This window comes from Protopterus annectens, chromosome 13.part0 (genome assembly GCF_019279795.1).
Source record: "Protopterus annectens isolate FY-2018-M chromosome 13.part0, PAN1.0, whole genome shotgun sequence".
Lineage (NCBI taxonomy): Eukaryota > Metazoa > Chordata > Ceratodontiformes > Protopteridae > Protopterus > Protopterus annectens.
In genome coordinates this window covers 1,034,247,691-1,034,265,067 of record NC_056747.1, presented here as the reverse complement: position 1 = coordinate 1,034,265,067, position 17,377 = coordinate 1,034,247,691, and the positions used below count along the sequence as shown (strand labels likewise).

At 41.8% G+C, this 17,377-nt stretch overlaps 1 protein-coding gene across 1 annotated transcript in view; it reads left to right on the top strand.

Annotated features, from left to right (window-relative positions):
• Nucleotides 1–17,377, top strand: part of MED24 (mediator complex subunit 24) — a 1,193,465-nt gene that overhangs the window by 54,317 nt on the left and 1,121,771 nt on the right. Inside the window, exon 5 of the mRNA XM_044055033.1 lies at nucleotides 23–96. Within this exon, the coding sequence (XP_043910968.1) occupies nucleotides 23–96 (74 nt within the window). The remainder of the gene's footprint in view (nucleotides 1–22; nucleotides 97–17,377) is intronic.

Genomic DNA, 17,377 nt, shown 5'->3' with positions numbered 1-17,377 from the left:
TTTTTTTTTTGTTTTTTTTCAGTTCAATGACTTTTCCCGTGAGCTGTGTGTAAAATCTTTATTGGAAATTTTGGATATGTTCTGTGATAAACTCAGGTAAGAACTGAATGAAAGTCATGTTTACTTGTGTTTTCCCTCAGTCAGTTAGCCAACTCTGGCTAATGTCAGAGTCCATTGCTTTTCTATACTGAATTTGTACTTTCCGAAGTATAACACCCATGGGTTTAAATTTTTTGTGCTTGAGTCTGTACAGAAGGATATGCAGGGTAAAGTGACAGATGATAATGTAAATATCAAGGAAACCAGATTGAGAGCAACAGTATATCCTGGTTTAAATTATAGTGGCTCTATTGCACCTTTGTTAAAGATAAAACCCTATGTAATATAATGAGAGAGTATGCTCCTTTAAATTTTAAATGGTTGTGTAATTGATGAATTGGCATTTATGTTGTGTAGGTATTTAAGTGCTTATAGATTGTTTTTAATTTGTTCTGAAGAAGTTCACCAAATAGGGTGTACGAAAGTGCTCAACAGTGATTTTTTTACAGTGGTTTTGTATCCTGAACATTCATCCATTAAAAGATTTTACATTTTTATCCAGCAGCCTTCAGAAGGTTTTTGTTCTGGTTCTGAATTTGTACTTTATTGCACTTATAACTCCATTTTAGGGCCTTTTCTTGGATGATGGTTTTGTGCTGGCTTAAAGAGAAAAGACTGATCCCTGTTTGATTACTCGATTGCAGATGTTGGGGTTTGCTATAATGGTTTAGATGTTTACCTTACCAACACAAGGTACAAGATTTGTTTCTCACTTTTGGAATACATGACTTAGCTTAAAAAGGCCCCCTGAGGTCATTGGTCTGGTAGTCGCATATGAGTCTGTATATGGAAGAAATGTATGTCTAGTGAGGTCACATGCATTGTGGGACATTTTTGTCACCAAACTTGAAATACAAGTGATGGTTACTGAACAGTTTTCTTTAGTACCTACTTACAGTCTTCAGATGCATTGCTCTGTTGCAGACTTCTCCTCTTCAGATTGAATGGGGGGCACGGATTCAGTGGAGGCATACCCTAAGCAGGAAGATATGGAAGTATATCAGAATGTCTTGGTAGAATTGGTATGGCTGGCTGATTACAGATTTGTTGGTGGAAGCAACTCTGAAGTTTGTCAGATTTACTAAAGTGACACAGGTTGCCCTTGGTCAACTGTCCCACTGTTCTGTCTGCTTAGACTTTGTTACTAGAGTAAACCTTTCTGTTTTGCAGTCAATATCCCTTACTAATAAGACATTTTGGTACCTTTTCATGTGTTATTTTCCTTCTTTTCCAAATCTTTCCTTTCTTATTGTCTTTATCCATCCTTTTGTTGTTCTGCATATTCTTAGCCTGGTACCTCCTCTTTCCCCGGTATACACATCCTGCATCTTGAACCTGTCCAGTGTACACTTCACCATCCTTCTTTGTTTCTTTTTTTTTTGCACTAACCTATTCTGTCTTTCTGAGTTGGGCCTCCAGAGTTGGGCTCAGTGGTCAGGACGTGACCTCACAAATGCCTTCCATAGAGATACTTACAGTCTTTGCCTCTTGATGTGTACCTCCAGAATTACTTACAGTCTTTGCCTCTTGATGTGTACCTCCAGAATTCTTCTTGGTGTACCTCCAAAATTCTATTTGATTCTATCACAGTTCTTTTACAGCGGACTGTAATTCATCCTAATGGCAGTTATGATCCCTAAGTTCCCATCCCTTAATCAGACTCTTCCTTACATATGTATATCCATATTCTTTGTAAGTTGGCATTTAGTGTTTGATTTTGACAGAATCTTCTTCTTCTTTTGGCTTGTCCCAGTTGGGGGTCGCCACAGTGGATCACCTGTCCGCTCATGATTGGCAGTGGAGTTTTACGCTGGCAAGTTGCCCGCCCGGCAGCCAGCCTTCCACAGAAGGCACACACACTCATGCGTAGGGCCAATTTAGAGTGTCCAATCCACCTACAACATGTCTTTGGGATAGTTGCTGTAATTTTGGTTAGTTACTGTAACTTGGTTATAGGGTGCACAGTCCTGCTGATTTATTTTTATGCATGTTTGAAAAACATACTTTATTCTACTTGCACAACAGTTAAGCAGTTATGATAACAATTTTTGATTGTCCATTTAAGAATTTTTTTCCTTTAATTAATTATTTCTGAGACATTCTGCTCAGAAGTGGCATTTTTTTTTTGTTTGTTTTTTTTTTAAGTTTTGTGTCTGTGATTTATTTCTGTCACAGTCTTCCTTGCTGTTGCCATTATACTTTTATGTCTGGTGTGAGTCAGTTTGAAAATGCAAGGAAAAGATGTTGACTGGGAGGGGATGGGATAAACAGAAATGGGACTTGAATTTTTGCAGTTAAATATGTTGACTCAGAATGCATGTATTGAGAGTGTAATTCATATGTTCATGTAGGAGGGCTAGTCTGAAGGAGATTGGAGACTGTAAAGTGGGACTGGGGAAAGTGTACTTAAGCAGCGTAGAATGGTGATCTGCAGGATGATGTTGGTGATCAAGAAGCAGAGGAGGAGTGTGAAAGCCATTTCAAGGATTAAATGGTGGAAGTTAAAAAAGGGTGATTGTGAGGTGGAGTTCACTGAAGAGTTAAGACAGGCACTGGGAGGCAATGAAGAGTTACCGAATAGCTGGGTAACTACAGCAGAGCTAGTAAGGGAGACTGCTAGGAAGGTGCTTGGTGTGACATCTGGACAGAGGAAGGAGGACAAGGAGACATGGTGGTGGAATGAGGAAGTACAGGAGAGTATACAGAGGAAGAGGCTGGCATAGAAGAAGTGGGATTGTCAAAGAGATGAAGAAAGTAGACATAAGTATAAGGAGATGAGGCGCATGGCAAAGAGAGAGGTGGCTAAGGATAAGGCATATAGAGAGTTGTATGAGAGATTGGACACTAAAGAGAGAGAAAAGGACCTGTACCAATTGGCTAGACAGAGGGACAAAGCTGGGAAAGATGTGCAGCAGGTAAGGGTGATAAAGGACAGTGAGGGAAACATACTCACAACTGAGGAGAGTGTGTTGAGTAGATGGAAAGAGTACTTTGGAGGGCTGATGAATGAAGAGAATGAGAGAGAGAGAAGGTTGGATGATGTGGGAATAGTGAATCAGGAAGTGAAGCAGATTAGCAAGGAGGAAGTAAGGACAGCTATGAAGAGGATGAAGAATGGAAAGGCTGTTGGCCCAGATGACATACCAGTGGAAGCATGGAGGTGCTTAGGAGAAATGGCAGTGGATTTTTTAACCAGATTGTTTAATGAAATTTTGGAAAGTGAGAGGATGCCTGAGGAGTGGAGAAAGTGTTTTGGTACCTATCTTTAAGAATAAGGGTGATGTGCGGAGCTGCAGTAACTACAGAGGGATAAAATTGATCAGTCACATTGAAGTTATGGGAAAGAGTAGTGGAAGCTAGGTTAAGAAAGGAGGTGATGATTAGTGATCAGCAGTATGGTTTCATGCCAGGAAAGAGCACTTACAGATGCAATATTTGCTCTGAGTGTGTTGTTGGAGAAAGACAGAGAAGGTCAGAAGGAGTTGCATTGTGTCTTTGTGGACTTAGAGAAAGCATATGACAGGGTCTCTAGAGAGGAGTTGTGGTATTGTATGAGGAAGTCAGGAGTGGCAGAGAAGTATGTAAGAGTGGTACAGGATATGCACAAGGGTAGTGTGACATTGGTGAGGACTGCGGTGGGAGTGACAGATACGTTTAAGGTGGAGGTGGGATTACATCAAGTATCAGCTCTGAGCCCTTTCTTATTTGCAGTGGTGATGGACAGGTTGACAGATGAGATTAGACAGGAGGCCCCGTGGACTATGATGTTTGCAGATGACATTGTGATATGTAGTGAGAGTAGGGACCAGGTTGAGGAGACCCTGGAGAGGTGGAGATGTGCTTTAGAGAGGCGAGGAATGAAGGTCAGCAGGGCTAAAACAGAATATATGTGTGTAAATGAGAGGGAGGGTAGAGGAATGGTGAGGATGCAGGGAGTAGAGTTGGTAAAGGTGGATTGGAACCTGTGCACTGAGAGGAGAGCCTTACAAGACTATCTGCAAATATATAGAGCTGAGTATATTTTTCTGTATTATTCTGTATTATAGAGCTAAATTGTTGCTTAGATATTTGTTGTCTTACTGTTCTGCAAATATACAGAGATCAGTATATATTTTTCTGGTTTTGTAATTTGCACTGTGATTCCTCACATCTCTGTTGTAACTGTCTTCCCCACTCCCTGTTCTTGGTTGTAGTTTAAATTTGGTGGCTTTTGCAGTGCCCGCCCCACTGTAGATTTGATCTAGGACATTCCCCCAGTCCCATCTTTTTACCGTATTCTACCTAATAAACCCTTTCTGCACTTGCTTTTAGTCCTTTTTAATTTAATTACATTTTTTCAAACTGTGTGTGGACTAATATTGCTACATACTCAAGTGTGCCAGCTTGCACTGCATGTGAGTTGTTTTTACTACTGTTTTTGCTACTTTTCTGAAAAAAAAAAAAAATTGTAAGCCTGTTTCCTTCCTTTCCTGTAATTAGTGTTCCAGATACAGATTTGCTGTATCTAGGACTGTTTGTAAGCTTCTGAGCCCCCCAAGACTTTCGGTGTTGGAAGGAAGCCTTTTAGCTTTTCAGTGGGAGTGGTAAGCATTAGGTAACCTGTCTACCACATAAGGAGTGGTTCTGGCCCAGAATTTGTAGTTATTGGCCGTTTGGGCGGTCTTCCATCTCTCAACTTTCTGATATGAACATTTGCACTTGTTTCTGTCCTGTAACTCCTGGGCCCATCTCATTTGCTCACTCAAAAAAAAAAAAAAAAATGTATCCGCTTTTACTGTATTTGTTTCTTCCTACTTTATTTTGCTTTTGCGTCATCTTAATAGTACTCAATTGTATTTATTACTGCTTGGTGTAACTCATTCTAAGCCTTTTAGTTTAAGCACTTGGGCTTCAGGCCAGTTGTTTTACATTAAGAAGGTTTGTGGTCTGCACTCTTGTGGGAGGAGAGGCTGGACTCTGCCCTTCTGAGCTGGGAATTTCTGGTTAAAGGCTTATAGTGCCTGCATATTTGAACTGTTTCTTACTGAAATTGGTACACCTTGTTTGCTGTAGCATAGACTAGATCCAGGCCTGCTGAATCTAGCTTTGTTTGTATGCTTGTTTGTTTGCTTGTTATTTCCCTGAAATGCTAATTCCACCTAAAACGCGGCTTTTCAGTGCTTCTGTGGATCCCTAGTGATATCTGCATTGCTTACTGTACTTATTTCCTTGTTTCACTTGAAAGAAAGTTACTGTTTGTCATTTTTGCATTTAAGTTACCTGTAACACATTGCATTAAGTTACCTGGCACTTGCTCGCTAAAGCAATTATATAAGTCATCACTAAAAAATTAAAAGCACTACACCCTCACAAACTCCCCTTGAGTACCTTGTTCCCCATTGGCCCTTTTTTTCAATTATAAAGGAATTCCCAATACTATTCTAGCATGTCCAAAGGTCAATTGTCAATCTCCTCTCTGGTCCAGCTGGTGAATCTGGGAATCTTGAGGCAATGTTACAACTGCCTCATGTACACAGACAACCCTCTCCTCCTCCCAACAAATTCCAACACGTGAGAGATGCAACCATATAGCCAAACTGGAGGCTAAGCGCTCTCAACTTAGTACTGGTGTAACCAGTCAGGAGGAGAAGGAAACCACACTCACTACAATTCCAGTCTCACATAGACCTACCACGACAGCAAACCAAACACATAAACACACAAAAACATACTCGGAGGCTCTAAATAAAAATCTGCCTAAGCAGCAGAGACCTCCAAAGCAGACACCCAAGCAACCGCTACCCCAAAACAAAACACGTGCAACACATAGCTCACAAAGCCAGTGTGCCGAACAGTCACAGCCCTCAAGGATAAACAACACACCTGATACATTTGTAATAGGTGACTCTATCGTCAGGCACACTGACGTACCGCTCACCAGGCTGAACAAGGAAAAGGTCACGGTGAGCTGCCTGTCAGGCGCTAGGATCTGCCACATAACACAAGCACTCAGGTCACTCCAAGGCAAGTACAAATATGACTCTGTCATTGTCCATGCTGGTGTGAATGACCTGAGACGTACCTCTCTGGACTACATGAAAAGAGACATAGAGAAGCTCTCTGAGCATGTAGCCCAGGCCGGTATGACCCTGACTTTGAGTAGCATCTTACCCTCACCAAGAATGATGCCACAATATGAAGACAAGATGATCAATTTCAACAATTGGCTTAAGTATTGGTGTCATTCAAAGGGGATCCAATGCCTGTCAGCCTGGGATGACATGCTCGACAAGCCACGATGCTTCGCTAGGGACGGCTTGCACCGGTCACCCCTGGGCTTTTGGATATTGGCAAAGGCTCTTGCTTCCCCCATAGTGCCTTTTTTAGGCAAGGCTCAAAAGACAAACCCACCTCCATAGGTATCACAAGGGATAAGAAACTAATGCTACTCAACACCAGAAGTCTAAACCTCAAGATGCACGCACTCGAAACTCTCCTTAGCATGGAGAACATCGATATCTGTGCAGTAACAGAAACCTGGTTCAAGGCTCCCGAGAGCACCCCAGCACTACCAGGTTATACCTCATACCATGCTTTTCGGCCCCAAAACTTGGACCGAACCACAAAAGGAGGGGGAGTATCAATATTCATCAAATATACCCACACCTCCAGGTTGGTGACACAGCACGAAGCATCAGAGACTATCCATGTGCAACTAACAGTGGGTAAAACTGCCTTCCAGTTTATAGCCTGCTGCAGACCACCCTCCCAAACGCAGGAACCCCACTTGGCCTTCCTGAGAACACTGGAAAATATGAAGGTCTCTCCAAACACCATTATATTGGGCGACTTCAACTACCCAAACATAGACTGGGAGCATTACTCTAGCTCCAACACCCTAGCCCAAAGCTTCCTAGAATTTATAAACTCAAATGCTATGGAACAACTTGTTACCACTCCCACAAGAGGGGAAAACATACTGGACCTGATCATCACCAACATGGGGACTGTATGCTCCAGACTAGAAGTGTATCCCTCACTGGTAAGATCAGACCATAAACTAATCTCACTGGATATTCACATCCCGACCCCAGCCCTGCACAGAAAACCACAGTGAAAAACTTCTCTAAAGCAAATTTCACACTTCTCAAAACCGAGGTGGAATCCTTCAAAGCCCCCGAGCCTGTGGAAAATACGACCCAGACCGCAGAATCCTTTATAAACGCATTCTATGAACACCTTCAGGAATGCATGGATCATGCAATCCCAAATAAAACCAAGACCCAATCCTCCAAAGGCAGACGTCCTGTCTGGTGGACCCCAGCCATAAACAAACTGTACAATAGAAGGAGGAAGCTACTACATGATAGAGCAAAATCCCAAAAAGGAAAGGCATCTCTGATCAGTATTAGCAAAAAACTATGGGCACTCATAAAATCATCTAAGGCCAGCTTCGAGAGAAAAATTGCACAAGACACTAAGAATAATCACAAGGCTTTCTTTAGTTATGTTAGGAACCTGGGTGGGAATTCCCAGATATGCTCAGAATTAGTCCAAAATGACAAAAAATACATCGAACCCACAGACATTGCCAACATCCTAGCTGACAGGTTCAGTGCAAACCCCCCCCCCATAGAAACAGACAACTGGTGCCAGAGCCATGGCCTCAAGCTAAACGCCAAACATCCCCTTTGGCAAAAACAAAGTGCCCACAACTTACCACATAGGTGGTAATCCATTAAATACAGAAGAAGTAATTGGGGACCTGGGGACCCAAGTTGATAGCAATCTCTCATTTGACAACCACGTGGCCAAAGTGGTTAGAAAAACATTTTATATAGCCCACCTAATCATGAAGGGATTCACATCTAGATCAGGAGAGGTCATCGTGCCTCTTTACTCATCCCTCATCAGGCCCATAATTGAGTACAATGCCTCTTTTGGGATGTACCTTACCAGACACGTGCAGCAACTGGAAAGACCCCAAAAGTACCTCACCAAGAGGATCAAAGGGCTCAAACAGATGCCATATGCTGCCCGGTTAAAGAAACTCCAGCTCTACTCAGTGGCATACCGCCTGTTCAGAGGCGATCTGTGCCTGACGTATAAAGCCATGTCCAACCCAGAATTAATGGACATGCTGCACCTCAGAAAATCCAAATCCCATCGAGCTACGCGCTCGAGAGACTTGAACCTCAGCACTGAAATAAATAGGATATGCTGGAGGGACAGATTCATAACCCAGAGGCTCCCTTCACTCTGGAATAAAATCCCAGTCCAGGTTAGGCAGAGTCCCTCATTGACTCTCTTCAAGAGGAATCTTGATGAGTGGATGGGAGATCGTAGGTTTACCCTGGGTATCACTTCTGTGTCACTGTTAGACAGAGGCACAGTATACTAACCTCGAAAAGGGGCATAGCAAAATTAATTTAAAATGGGTGGCGAAAGCCAAACACACTCTGGCTAGGCTTATAAATGCCCTAGGGTAGATAGCCTAATATGAACCTATGAGTTTAAGTACTTGGGATCAACAGTTCAGAGTAATGGTGAGTCTGGAAGAGAGGTAAAGAAGAGAGTACAGGCAGGGTGGAATGGGTGGAGAAGAGTATCAGGAGTGATTTGTGACAGACTGGTACCAATAAGAGTGAAAGGGAAGGTCTGCAAGCGGGTAGTGAGACCAGCTATGTTATATGGGTTGGAGACGGTAGCATTGTCGAAAAGGCAGGAGTCAGAGCTGGATGTGGCAGAGTTAAAGATTTGCACTGGGTGTGACTAGGATGGACAGGATTAGGAATCAGTATATTAGAGGGTCAGCTCAGGTTGGACAGTTTGGAGACAAAGCAAGAGAGGTGAGATTACGTTGGTTTGGACATGTGAGGAGGGATGCTGGGTATATTGGGAAAAGGATGCTAAGGATGGAGCTGCCAGGTAAGAGGAAAAGAGGAAGGCCTAAGATGAGGTTTATGCATGTGGTGAGAGAGGACATGCAGGCGGTTGGTGTGAAAGAGCATGATGCAGAGGACAGGAAGAAATGGAAACAGATGATCCACTGTGGCGACCCCTAACGGGAACAGCCAAAAGAAGATGATGATATGTGTATGTACTAGGCTAGTATGCTGGTGACCACTGTGGCTGTTGTAAGCCTAGCCAATCATCTCAATTGCATTGCACATGTTTATGTGCCTTAGAGGTTACTTTAAGGGGCATATGTAAACCAGGGCAAGATTTACAAGCTTCTTCAAGCCATTAGAAACATGTATTTCCAATTTCTTATCCATTGGTCCATATTTTTCTTGAATATGGTTAGAGAAGAGCTCTGCTTCACATAGATGGGATGCCTGTTCCTGAGAAGGAGAATTCTGTATGACATTTACCTTTCCCTCCAACATGTCCTATTTATATTGAAAGCAAAGTTTAAATAGAGTAATTCTGATGCTATTCATTTTGCAGATATGTAAAAGGCCCATCAGAGTGGGGTCTATAACTTAGTTTGAAGTGGTACTGTCCCACAAGTTTATAAAAAGGGTTGGGTGGGAATGTAATACTCCAGGTTAGTCTGATTCCTTCAGTTTCCTGTGAGTTGTAGGCATTTTATTATTTATTTACTAACCGTATTTAGATGCTTAAATGTAAGCATGCTTCGTAAGTGTTTCAGCAAGGAAGGTGGAACCCACCCCACACAAATTTAGATGATCTTACAGGAGATATAAGTTGATACAGTGAAGTGTAAGATGTCAATTTAATACACTGTGGTAGCCATCACTGATGGCATAAATGGATAAAGCCTTGACTAACAGCCCTGATGATCCAAGTTCTGTTAGTATTTAGGGTGATTGATGGCAGCTGGAGCACAGGATGGATGTGCCCATCTTTCAGGGTAAAAAGCACAAAGCTACTGTCCATTGGAGGTGGGGGGCACAGCAGACGTGTCTATATTACATTCTTGAAAGCCAATGTCAAATCTGACATTGTCGACACGAGAATAGCAAAACTGCAGAACATCGAACAAGTAAACGGAAATCTCCGTAAGGGGAGATTTCCATTTACTTCAATGTAGTGCGGTCTCGGAGTTGGTATATTTAAGTAGTGGGGGGTGTGAGGGTGCAGGGGGGCTTGCCCCCCTGCCTACACCATTTAGTTTTTTTTTTTCTGAACTTTTGATGTTTTGATAGTTCAATCACTAAAGGTCGACCTTTAGTGATTCGAACTGTTAAATATTCAATGTTCTAATATAGACCCTAGCAGACATAGCAGTTGATGTTCTGGGGACTGGCTTATGGGTCATCAAGCCACTGCCTGATGATGTCCCTCATTAGCAAGTGTGCAGGAGAATGCATTTGCAGGGGAAAGTGTTGAGTCCCCATGGTGATGCAGATAACCCTTCCCACCCGAGGGCAGTGTTAAAAACTTGCACAAAAATACTGTCATTTACAGGGTGCAGGTCAGAGTGCCAACTCACAATGTCTGCCTGAATTACAGCCCCTTCTAACAGGTCTCACCATAACAGATCTGAGGAGTCCCCGCAACTAGGAGAAAATGTACTCAGGTTTGATGTGGTAAAGCTTGATGACCAGCAGGGATCAGGTGCAAAAGCACTTAATAAAAAAGGGTTAGATTAATCTGAGAATGCCATTTTATTAATGCATGCTAATCCTTTGCCCTACCCCTAATTCTAACCCTACACCTTACCTTACAACAACCTTTTCTCTAATGCTACCACTACACAAGACATTTGGATACCCATCACATGCATCAACACAAAACACCGCATTAACTCTATCCCTTTCGCTAGCCCATAAATGAAGCCTTGCCTGCAAACACTCATACACTCCCACCCTTAATGTTGAAACTTTCAGAATTTACAAAAGTTTGTGCATTAAAAACCCAAACATGTCTTACCCACACGTGCTGTATCTATATCTTCCTTTTTGATATATGCAGCACTTGAGAGAGTGCATTTGATACATTTTCATTAACCAGTCATGATTTTTCTTGTTCTAGCTTCATTCATCATCATCAGTTGTCATCACCCCTCTTTTTCACATTTTTCTACATGGGGTCGGGGTATCCAGTCAACTATCTCCATTTGTCAGGTCTTGTCTCTCACAGTTCATCCATCTGTTTGCTGGATGCCCTCGTTTCCTATTGCCACCTTCCTTTGTCTCCCAAATCATCTTTACTAGATTGTCTTCTGCTTTCCTGTCCCTGGACCATGTTAATGTGTTCTCTTTAACCTTCCCTGCAATTGAAACTACTTGAGCTTCTGCTATGAAGTCCTTCTTTCTTCGCTTGTCCCATAGTGTGCATCTTACCACTTATCTGCATCACCTCTCTAACCTCAACTGGTCTGTCTTCACTGCCCATGTTTTTGTACCATGCAGTAGCATGCTCACACCACTGTTTTATACACCTTACTTTTCAGCATCTTTGTCATTCGTTTGCCACATACAGTACCCTTGACACTCTGGGCCAGTTGATTGCAGCCCCTTTCATTCTAACCTTGACTTGCTTATTCAGACTTCCCCTTCTCCTCAAGCACTCTGCTCAGGTAGCATGAAGCTTTTGACCTGTTCTTCTGTTTTTCATTCTGTCTCGTTCTTAGCTTCTTCCGATTTCTCCCATTTCTTGCGTTACAACTGTCTTATCTGTACTCTGTTCATAGGCTAGTACTAGGCTAACTGCCCTTATGGGCCATTTTAAGCCTAGCCAATTACCCCATGTCAGAATCAAACCCTGCACCTTGTGTTTCTAAGGTAAGCACCTTAACCATTACGCCAACCTCCCACCCTAGTCCAGTGTGCCTTAAGCTTTGCATTCCATTCCCCTATCATTTGATGAAGTTCTTGTTCAGACTTTGCCATAATGCCACACCATCTGCATACAGCAGATCTGTTGATATGTCCCCTCCAACCCCTTTGCTAATGTACTCCATCGTGAGTATGAACAACACTGGCCTCACAGCTAAAGCCCGATGCACACCCACTCCCATTGGGAAGCCCTCTGAGTCTTAACACTACTACTTTTTGTTGTGTCATTGGCTTCTTGCGCATAGACTGCACTAATTCTACCAGTGTTTCTGGGACTTTGAACCATATCAAGACCTTGTCATATGCTCTCTCCAGTTTTAGTAATGCCCAGTTGGACTCTCTTAATTTTTAGCTTCTACTCAACTGTCTGTATCCCTGCAGAAATTGAGTTGGTTGTGCTGCATCCTGATCTGAATCCGAACTGCTTCTCTCCCATCTTGGTTTCTAATACTGTGTATTAGTTTATCAGTTCACTTCTGCAAAACTTTTGTGTAGTGTGGTAGGAGTTTGATACTTTGTACTGCCCACAGTTGAGTGTCCCCTTTGTTTCTGTACACTGGCACTGCAGTGCTTATTCTTTGAAGATTGAACTTTAGTGATCGAAGTTTTAAACCATCGAAACCCCCTAAAAAAAAAAAAAAGTCTACTCTATTTTTGTTTTACTTGGATCGCTTGTTTGTGTACTTAATAAAGGATTTTCGACTGGAAACAGACTGCCTGCCTTGCTTGGATTACTTTCGAATACTTAGTAATGCTGTAGAATTATATATTTTCTATTATTACTTTTTGACTTGACGAGTTTACGTTCGCTACTTCTACTACTATTGTCTGATCTGATTAATATACAGTGATTAACTAGAAATATGTGGACTGAAAATCTTCCACACAGAGAAGTTTCTTACACTGTTTTGCAAGAGCAATATTTAAAATCTGTCCCTATTTGTCCCCCCATCATTTTAGGGTTTGTCCAGAGTTTTTGCTCCAAGAGGTTGAGAGGTATGTGTGCATCTATGATGTTTATGGGTGAGATGCTGCATGGTAAGGATCCATCTATGCTGTACTGCTTCCTACAAGTGTTACAAACATAGACACTCCTCCTACTTTGATGATACATTGCACCACTGCACCTGTCCAATGAACAGTAACCTTTCCTTAGCTGTTAAAGTATTCATAGACTTTTGTGGTTTCCTATACTTCATCCATATAAGTCAGTATGTCATTGCACACATTGCAGGTCTTCCCCCATATCTATTTGTATGGACGCACACCCTTATTCCTTTTTTACTGGTTATACTGAAATCTTAGTGTTTTTTTCCCTTAAATCTGTGGCATAATTGTATTTGATTTGATGTGTTTATAGCTATATTGATTTCACTTTGGGTTTTTGCATGTTACTATTACATTCTACTTATTTTATGTTTGGTTTTCCATTCAGTTTTATGCTGTGATCAGAAGTATGTCTGTTATTTGACATTTATTTTTTTTTGCGTATTTTGTAAAACTAATCATTATTAAAATAGTTTGATAAATGTAGAAAGATGAAGGGCACATTGGAGGTGAGAAACTTTGAAGGCAAATAGTGCCTTATAACACATCAGGTTTAACTTCTTCCTAGTGCTTGCTGCCTATTTTGGGGTGGAAGCAAAATAGCTTGTGTACTAAATTGAAACTATGGTAAGGAGGATCATGCTTTTCTGTTTTTAGTGTCTCCTGACTTGGACAGATTTGAAGTGAGATCTCTCTACAATCGGCTTGTCAGTTAGCACTCATCCTCATTCTTTTGGGCATGCTGAGTTGCAGAGGTGACTGTGCTACATGTAATAAAGGGGGATCCTTAGAGACAGAAACATTTTCAGTCCGAGAACTCCTTCTCTGACGGAAATAATTATGATTATGGCTTACCCATACCTCCATCTTTATTCTGAGAGCATTTATGCTCATTCTCCTTTGGACTGGGTCTTGTGTAGAGATGGTGTTAAAATGAGGTTACATTGTCTGGTTAGAGAGTGTTTTTCCCCTGCCTCCTCTTACTTCCACAGTCATGTAGTCATATCAGTATTCAGACTTTTAGTTGACTGACATTTCTTTTAGGATCCTTCACCTCTTAGAAAGTATTTGGATGATTATGTTCCAACTCTGAGTTTAAAGGAGACTGACTTATGATTTAGATGGGGGATCATCACGTTAAGCTTTCAAAATTCTTCTCTGGTTTGACAGTTTTAGTTTTGTGTACTTTACCAGTGTTAGTAGTTTTTTGACTTTTATGAATTTTTGTTTTCCAATATCCACGTGATTTTCTTATTATACACAGTTGCAAAATAGGTTGTGTCTTTCACGTTGGCATTCATCTGTGATTGCTGTTGGTAAAATCACAATGAAAGATTGAATCATTGTCCTTACAGAGAGGGTCTCTGCATCAGAAATGTATGGCTTGGCTTACTGTTTCTCAGTATTGAAAGCTCACATATGCAGCTTGTATGTTTGTCCATTGGTGATTATGAAGAATAGAGACTCTGCTAGTGTATCTGTATACCTGTGAAAAGGACTTGGCAGCAGTGCAGTTTGAAAGCTGCCATGTCATTTTGTCAGGTGATGCAGTTGGTGGAGCAGACACTAAATGGAAAGTGCTATATAAGGCTTTTTCTGATGATTCCATTTATAAAGTGGGAGGACTCTTGTGCTCCTTAAACCCTTCACACACCATATAATCAAGAGACTCTAGCAGGGAGTGAAGGGGTAGTAGATCCCAGTCTCCTAAGTTAGATGTCACACCAGATGGAGCAGAAAAAAGTGGTTATGGTTACAAGCATCAGGTTGTATGATTCTGTAAATGTCGCCACAGTAGTGGATAAACACTTAAGCTGAGTCCAGTTCTTTCTTTGGACACCAGCGCAAGCAGCACATAAAGAGTATTTACTTTCATAGAAGTTGTTTCAGTCAGAGCTTCCACAGTCACATCTTCCGACCATAGGCAAGGCTCTTCAGTGGGGTTTGGTGGCCTAAGAATTGTGATTTAAGTTGTGTGCCTTCTCTTATAATTTTCCTTTTTGTATATGATTCTGCCGAGGGTCAATGATACAAATAGAGCTTTCATGGGTCAGAGATTTTGATCACAGTAGCAGGTCCCCTCATGCACTTTGGTGGTAGATATGCTGTGGTCATTCAGCCTTACAACATCTTTGTAATTGTATAAGGAGCATAAAAGACATAAAACAGTGAAAAAGAACTCTCAAAAAGGCACCATATGATGAGGATAGAAAATGTGGCACATCTGGCATGGGGAACCATGTACAGGTGGGCCTCCGAAAATGTTTAATACAAAAAAATAAAGGGAAGGCACTTCTGCAAGCAGAGCAACATTGTCAAATATCTGTGCAGGATGAACTTGAATTTGTGTTTGACTGCATCTCAAAGGAGTGTAGTATATTCATAGGTAGTTATTAGGGCTGTGGTCCAGGAAACCAGTGAGTAGCCTAGCCGAGTTTCCTCAAAACATTGTTTAGTTAATTGACTCAATGGAGGTCATACAGGAGACAAATGAAGGTTGAGGAAATCCAGCTCTGTACCATAAGAAGCAGCTCTTTAACAACTCATAGCCATCAGTACTTGTATTAACTTACAGACTTAGTTTATTATTGTTCCTGTACATTACTCGTGTATGCTCATGCATTGTGTGACATGAGCAAGAAGTATGCATTATACAATAGACTGGCACCCTGCCCAGAACAGGTTTCAAAACCTTATCCTTGCTGCTTACAAGGCTAGTCTCCAGCTTCCTGCATATCTGTAAAGATAAAAGTGGGTTATCAGAAAATAAATGTATGTCAAGGTAGCTTGGGTCTGTTTTGCAACAGTTCAGTAGGAGTGCATCACTTGGTCTGTCTCTGTCCCAGTGATATTTTGTTGGGCCTGTTGTTCTCAGGAGGTCCATGTACCTTTTGTGGAGTCAGAAACCATTTGGGCCCCCCATTTGAGTGTTTCCTCTTTAAAATTCAGTGTCTTCCTAAAGAAAGCATCATTGTGACTGGGAAATGACAGATGGGATGAGATGTTCTTTGATTTTCCATATTGTAGCAAGGAGGAGGGAAGATGAGATTTGGGTTGATAAAAACAAAAAAACAGATAGCTGGACCTCTAAAGCTGGAAACAATCCCTTGAATGCACCTAGCCGGAAGCACTATTAAAATTTTGGTATATACCTGTGTGGTTGGTGTGTTTGTTTCCAGCTTTAGAGGTCCAGCTATCTGTTTTTTGTTTTATACATCGTATTTTGTTATTTGGGTTGAAAAAGCCAAATCATCCTTGTTCATGATTTCTCTGCCTTACAGTTAAAGAGGAGGGGGAGAGAGTCTCTCTTCCCCTTCAAAATAGGAGTTGCTTTTGGGGTCAGAAGTTGTGGCCTAATCTTGTGCCATGTGTCCACATATGATTTGGCAAACATGCACTAGATGAAGGCTGCAGAGACAAATACCAGTAGACCATGGCCCTCAGACTTTGATCCTCTGATAAAAGATAGCAGCTGTTAATCTTCTCTCTGAGGAAGAGAGGTGGACAGCTATAAAGGATTCAGGCCTTACTGCACCTGCGCTATTAAGATGTTTGAAGTATCACTGAGTGAGTTCTTTTTGGGATATGGTTTATAATTGTGGAGGTGAGACATTCTTTGCAATTATCTGGAAACCAATGTATGGCCCTTTGGCCTCGAGCACTTAAGCATAGGTCTAGGCACTGATGGTAGCTACTGTTCCCCTTTCTGCCTTCAAAGGAGACAGGACAGGTGGAGATGTAAAATTTGTAAGCTGCAGGCCTGGGCAGACCAACCAGCACCTCTACAGAGCCAGTATCTTCAGGCCTCAGCGAGGCTGATAGTCTTAGAACATACTCTGTTTGCACACTTGCTCTTTAAACAGAGTCTTTTTAGGCATAGAATTTTTTCTTTGCCCATTTTTTTATTGATGGAGAGCTTTTCTGTGAGCTACCTTAAAGCACCCTGCTTAAATAGCAGGCACTTTGCAATAACAAATCACTTCTTGTGGTCAAGGAAGGCCTTGAAGTTGTTTTTCTTATCAAGTGCTTTGTTAAAGGTCATACAATGCTTAAAGGTGGAGACAATGTCATCTGAAGACAAAGACGCTCTACTAGTGAATAGATTTAGCTCTAACCTCACCCCTACTATTCCCCAGACCTATTATCAGAATCCACCACCCCCTCAAATCTCCCAGGAACAAGTCCTTAATGCACTCTCCAAGGCCTAGAACACTGCTTCTGTGGGAGAGGATAACATACCAGGATGCTTTTTGGTCTGCCTGAAATACCACCTGTCAGGCCTCCTACAGAGGCTTTTCAGTATTGGCCTCCAAACAGGGTTTGTACCAACTGAATGAAGGATTGCAGCAGTCATCCCCCTTCACAAAACCAATCTGGACATTATAACCTTTGAACAAAGTGGCATTTTTTAGTGTGCTCCCTTCCTGTGTTGTACATGCTAACAG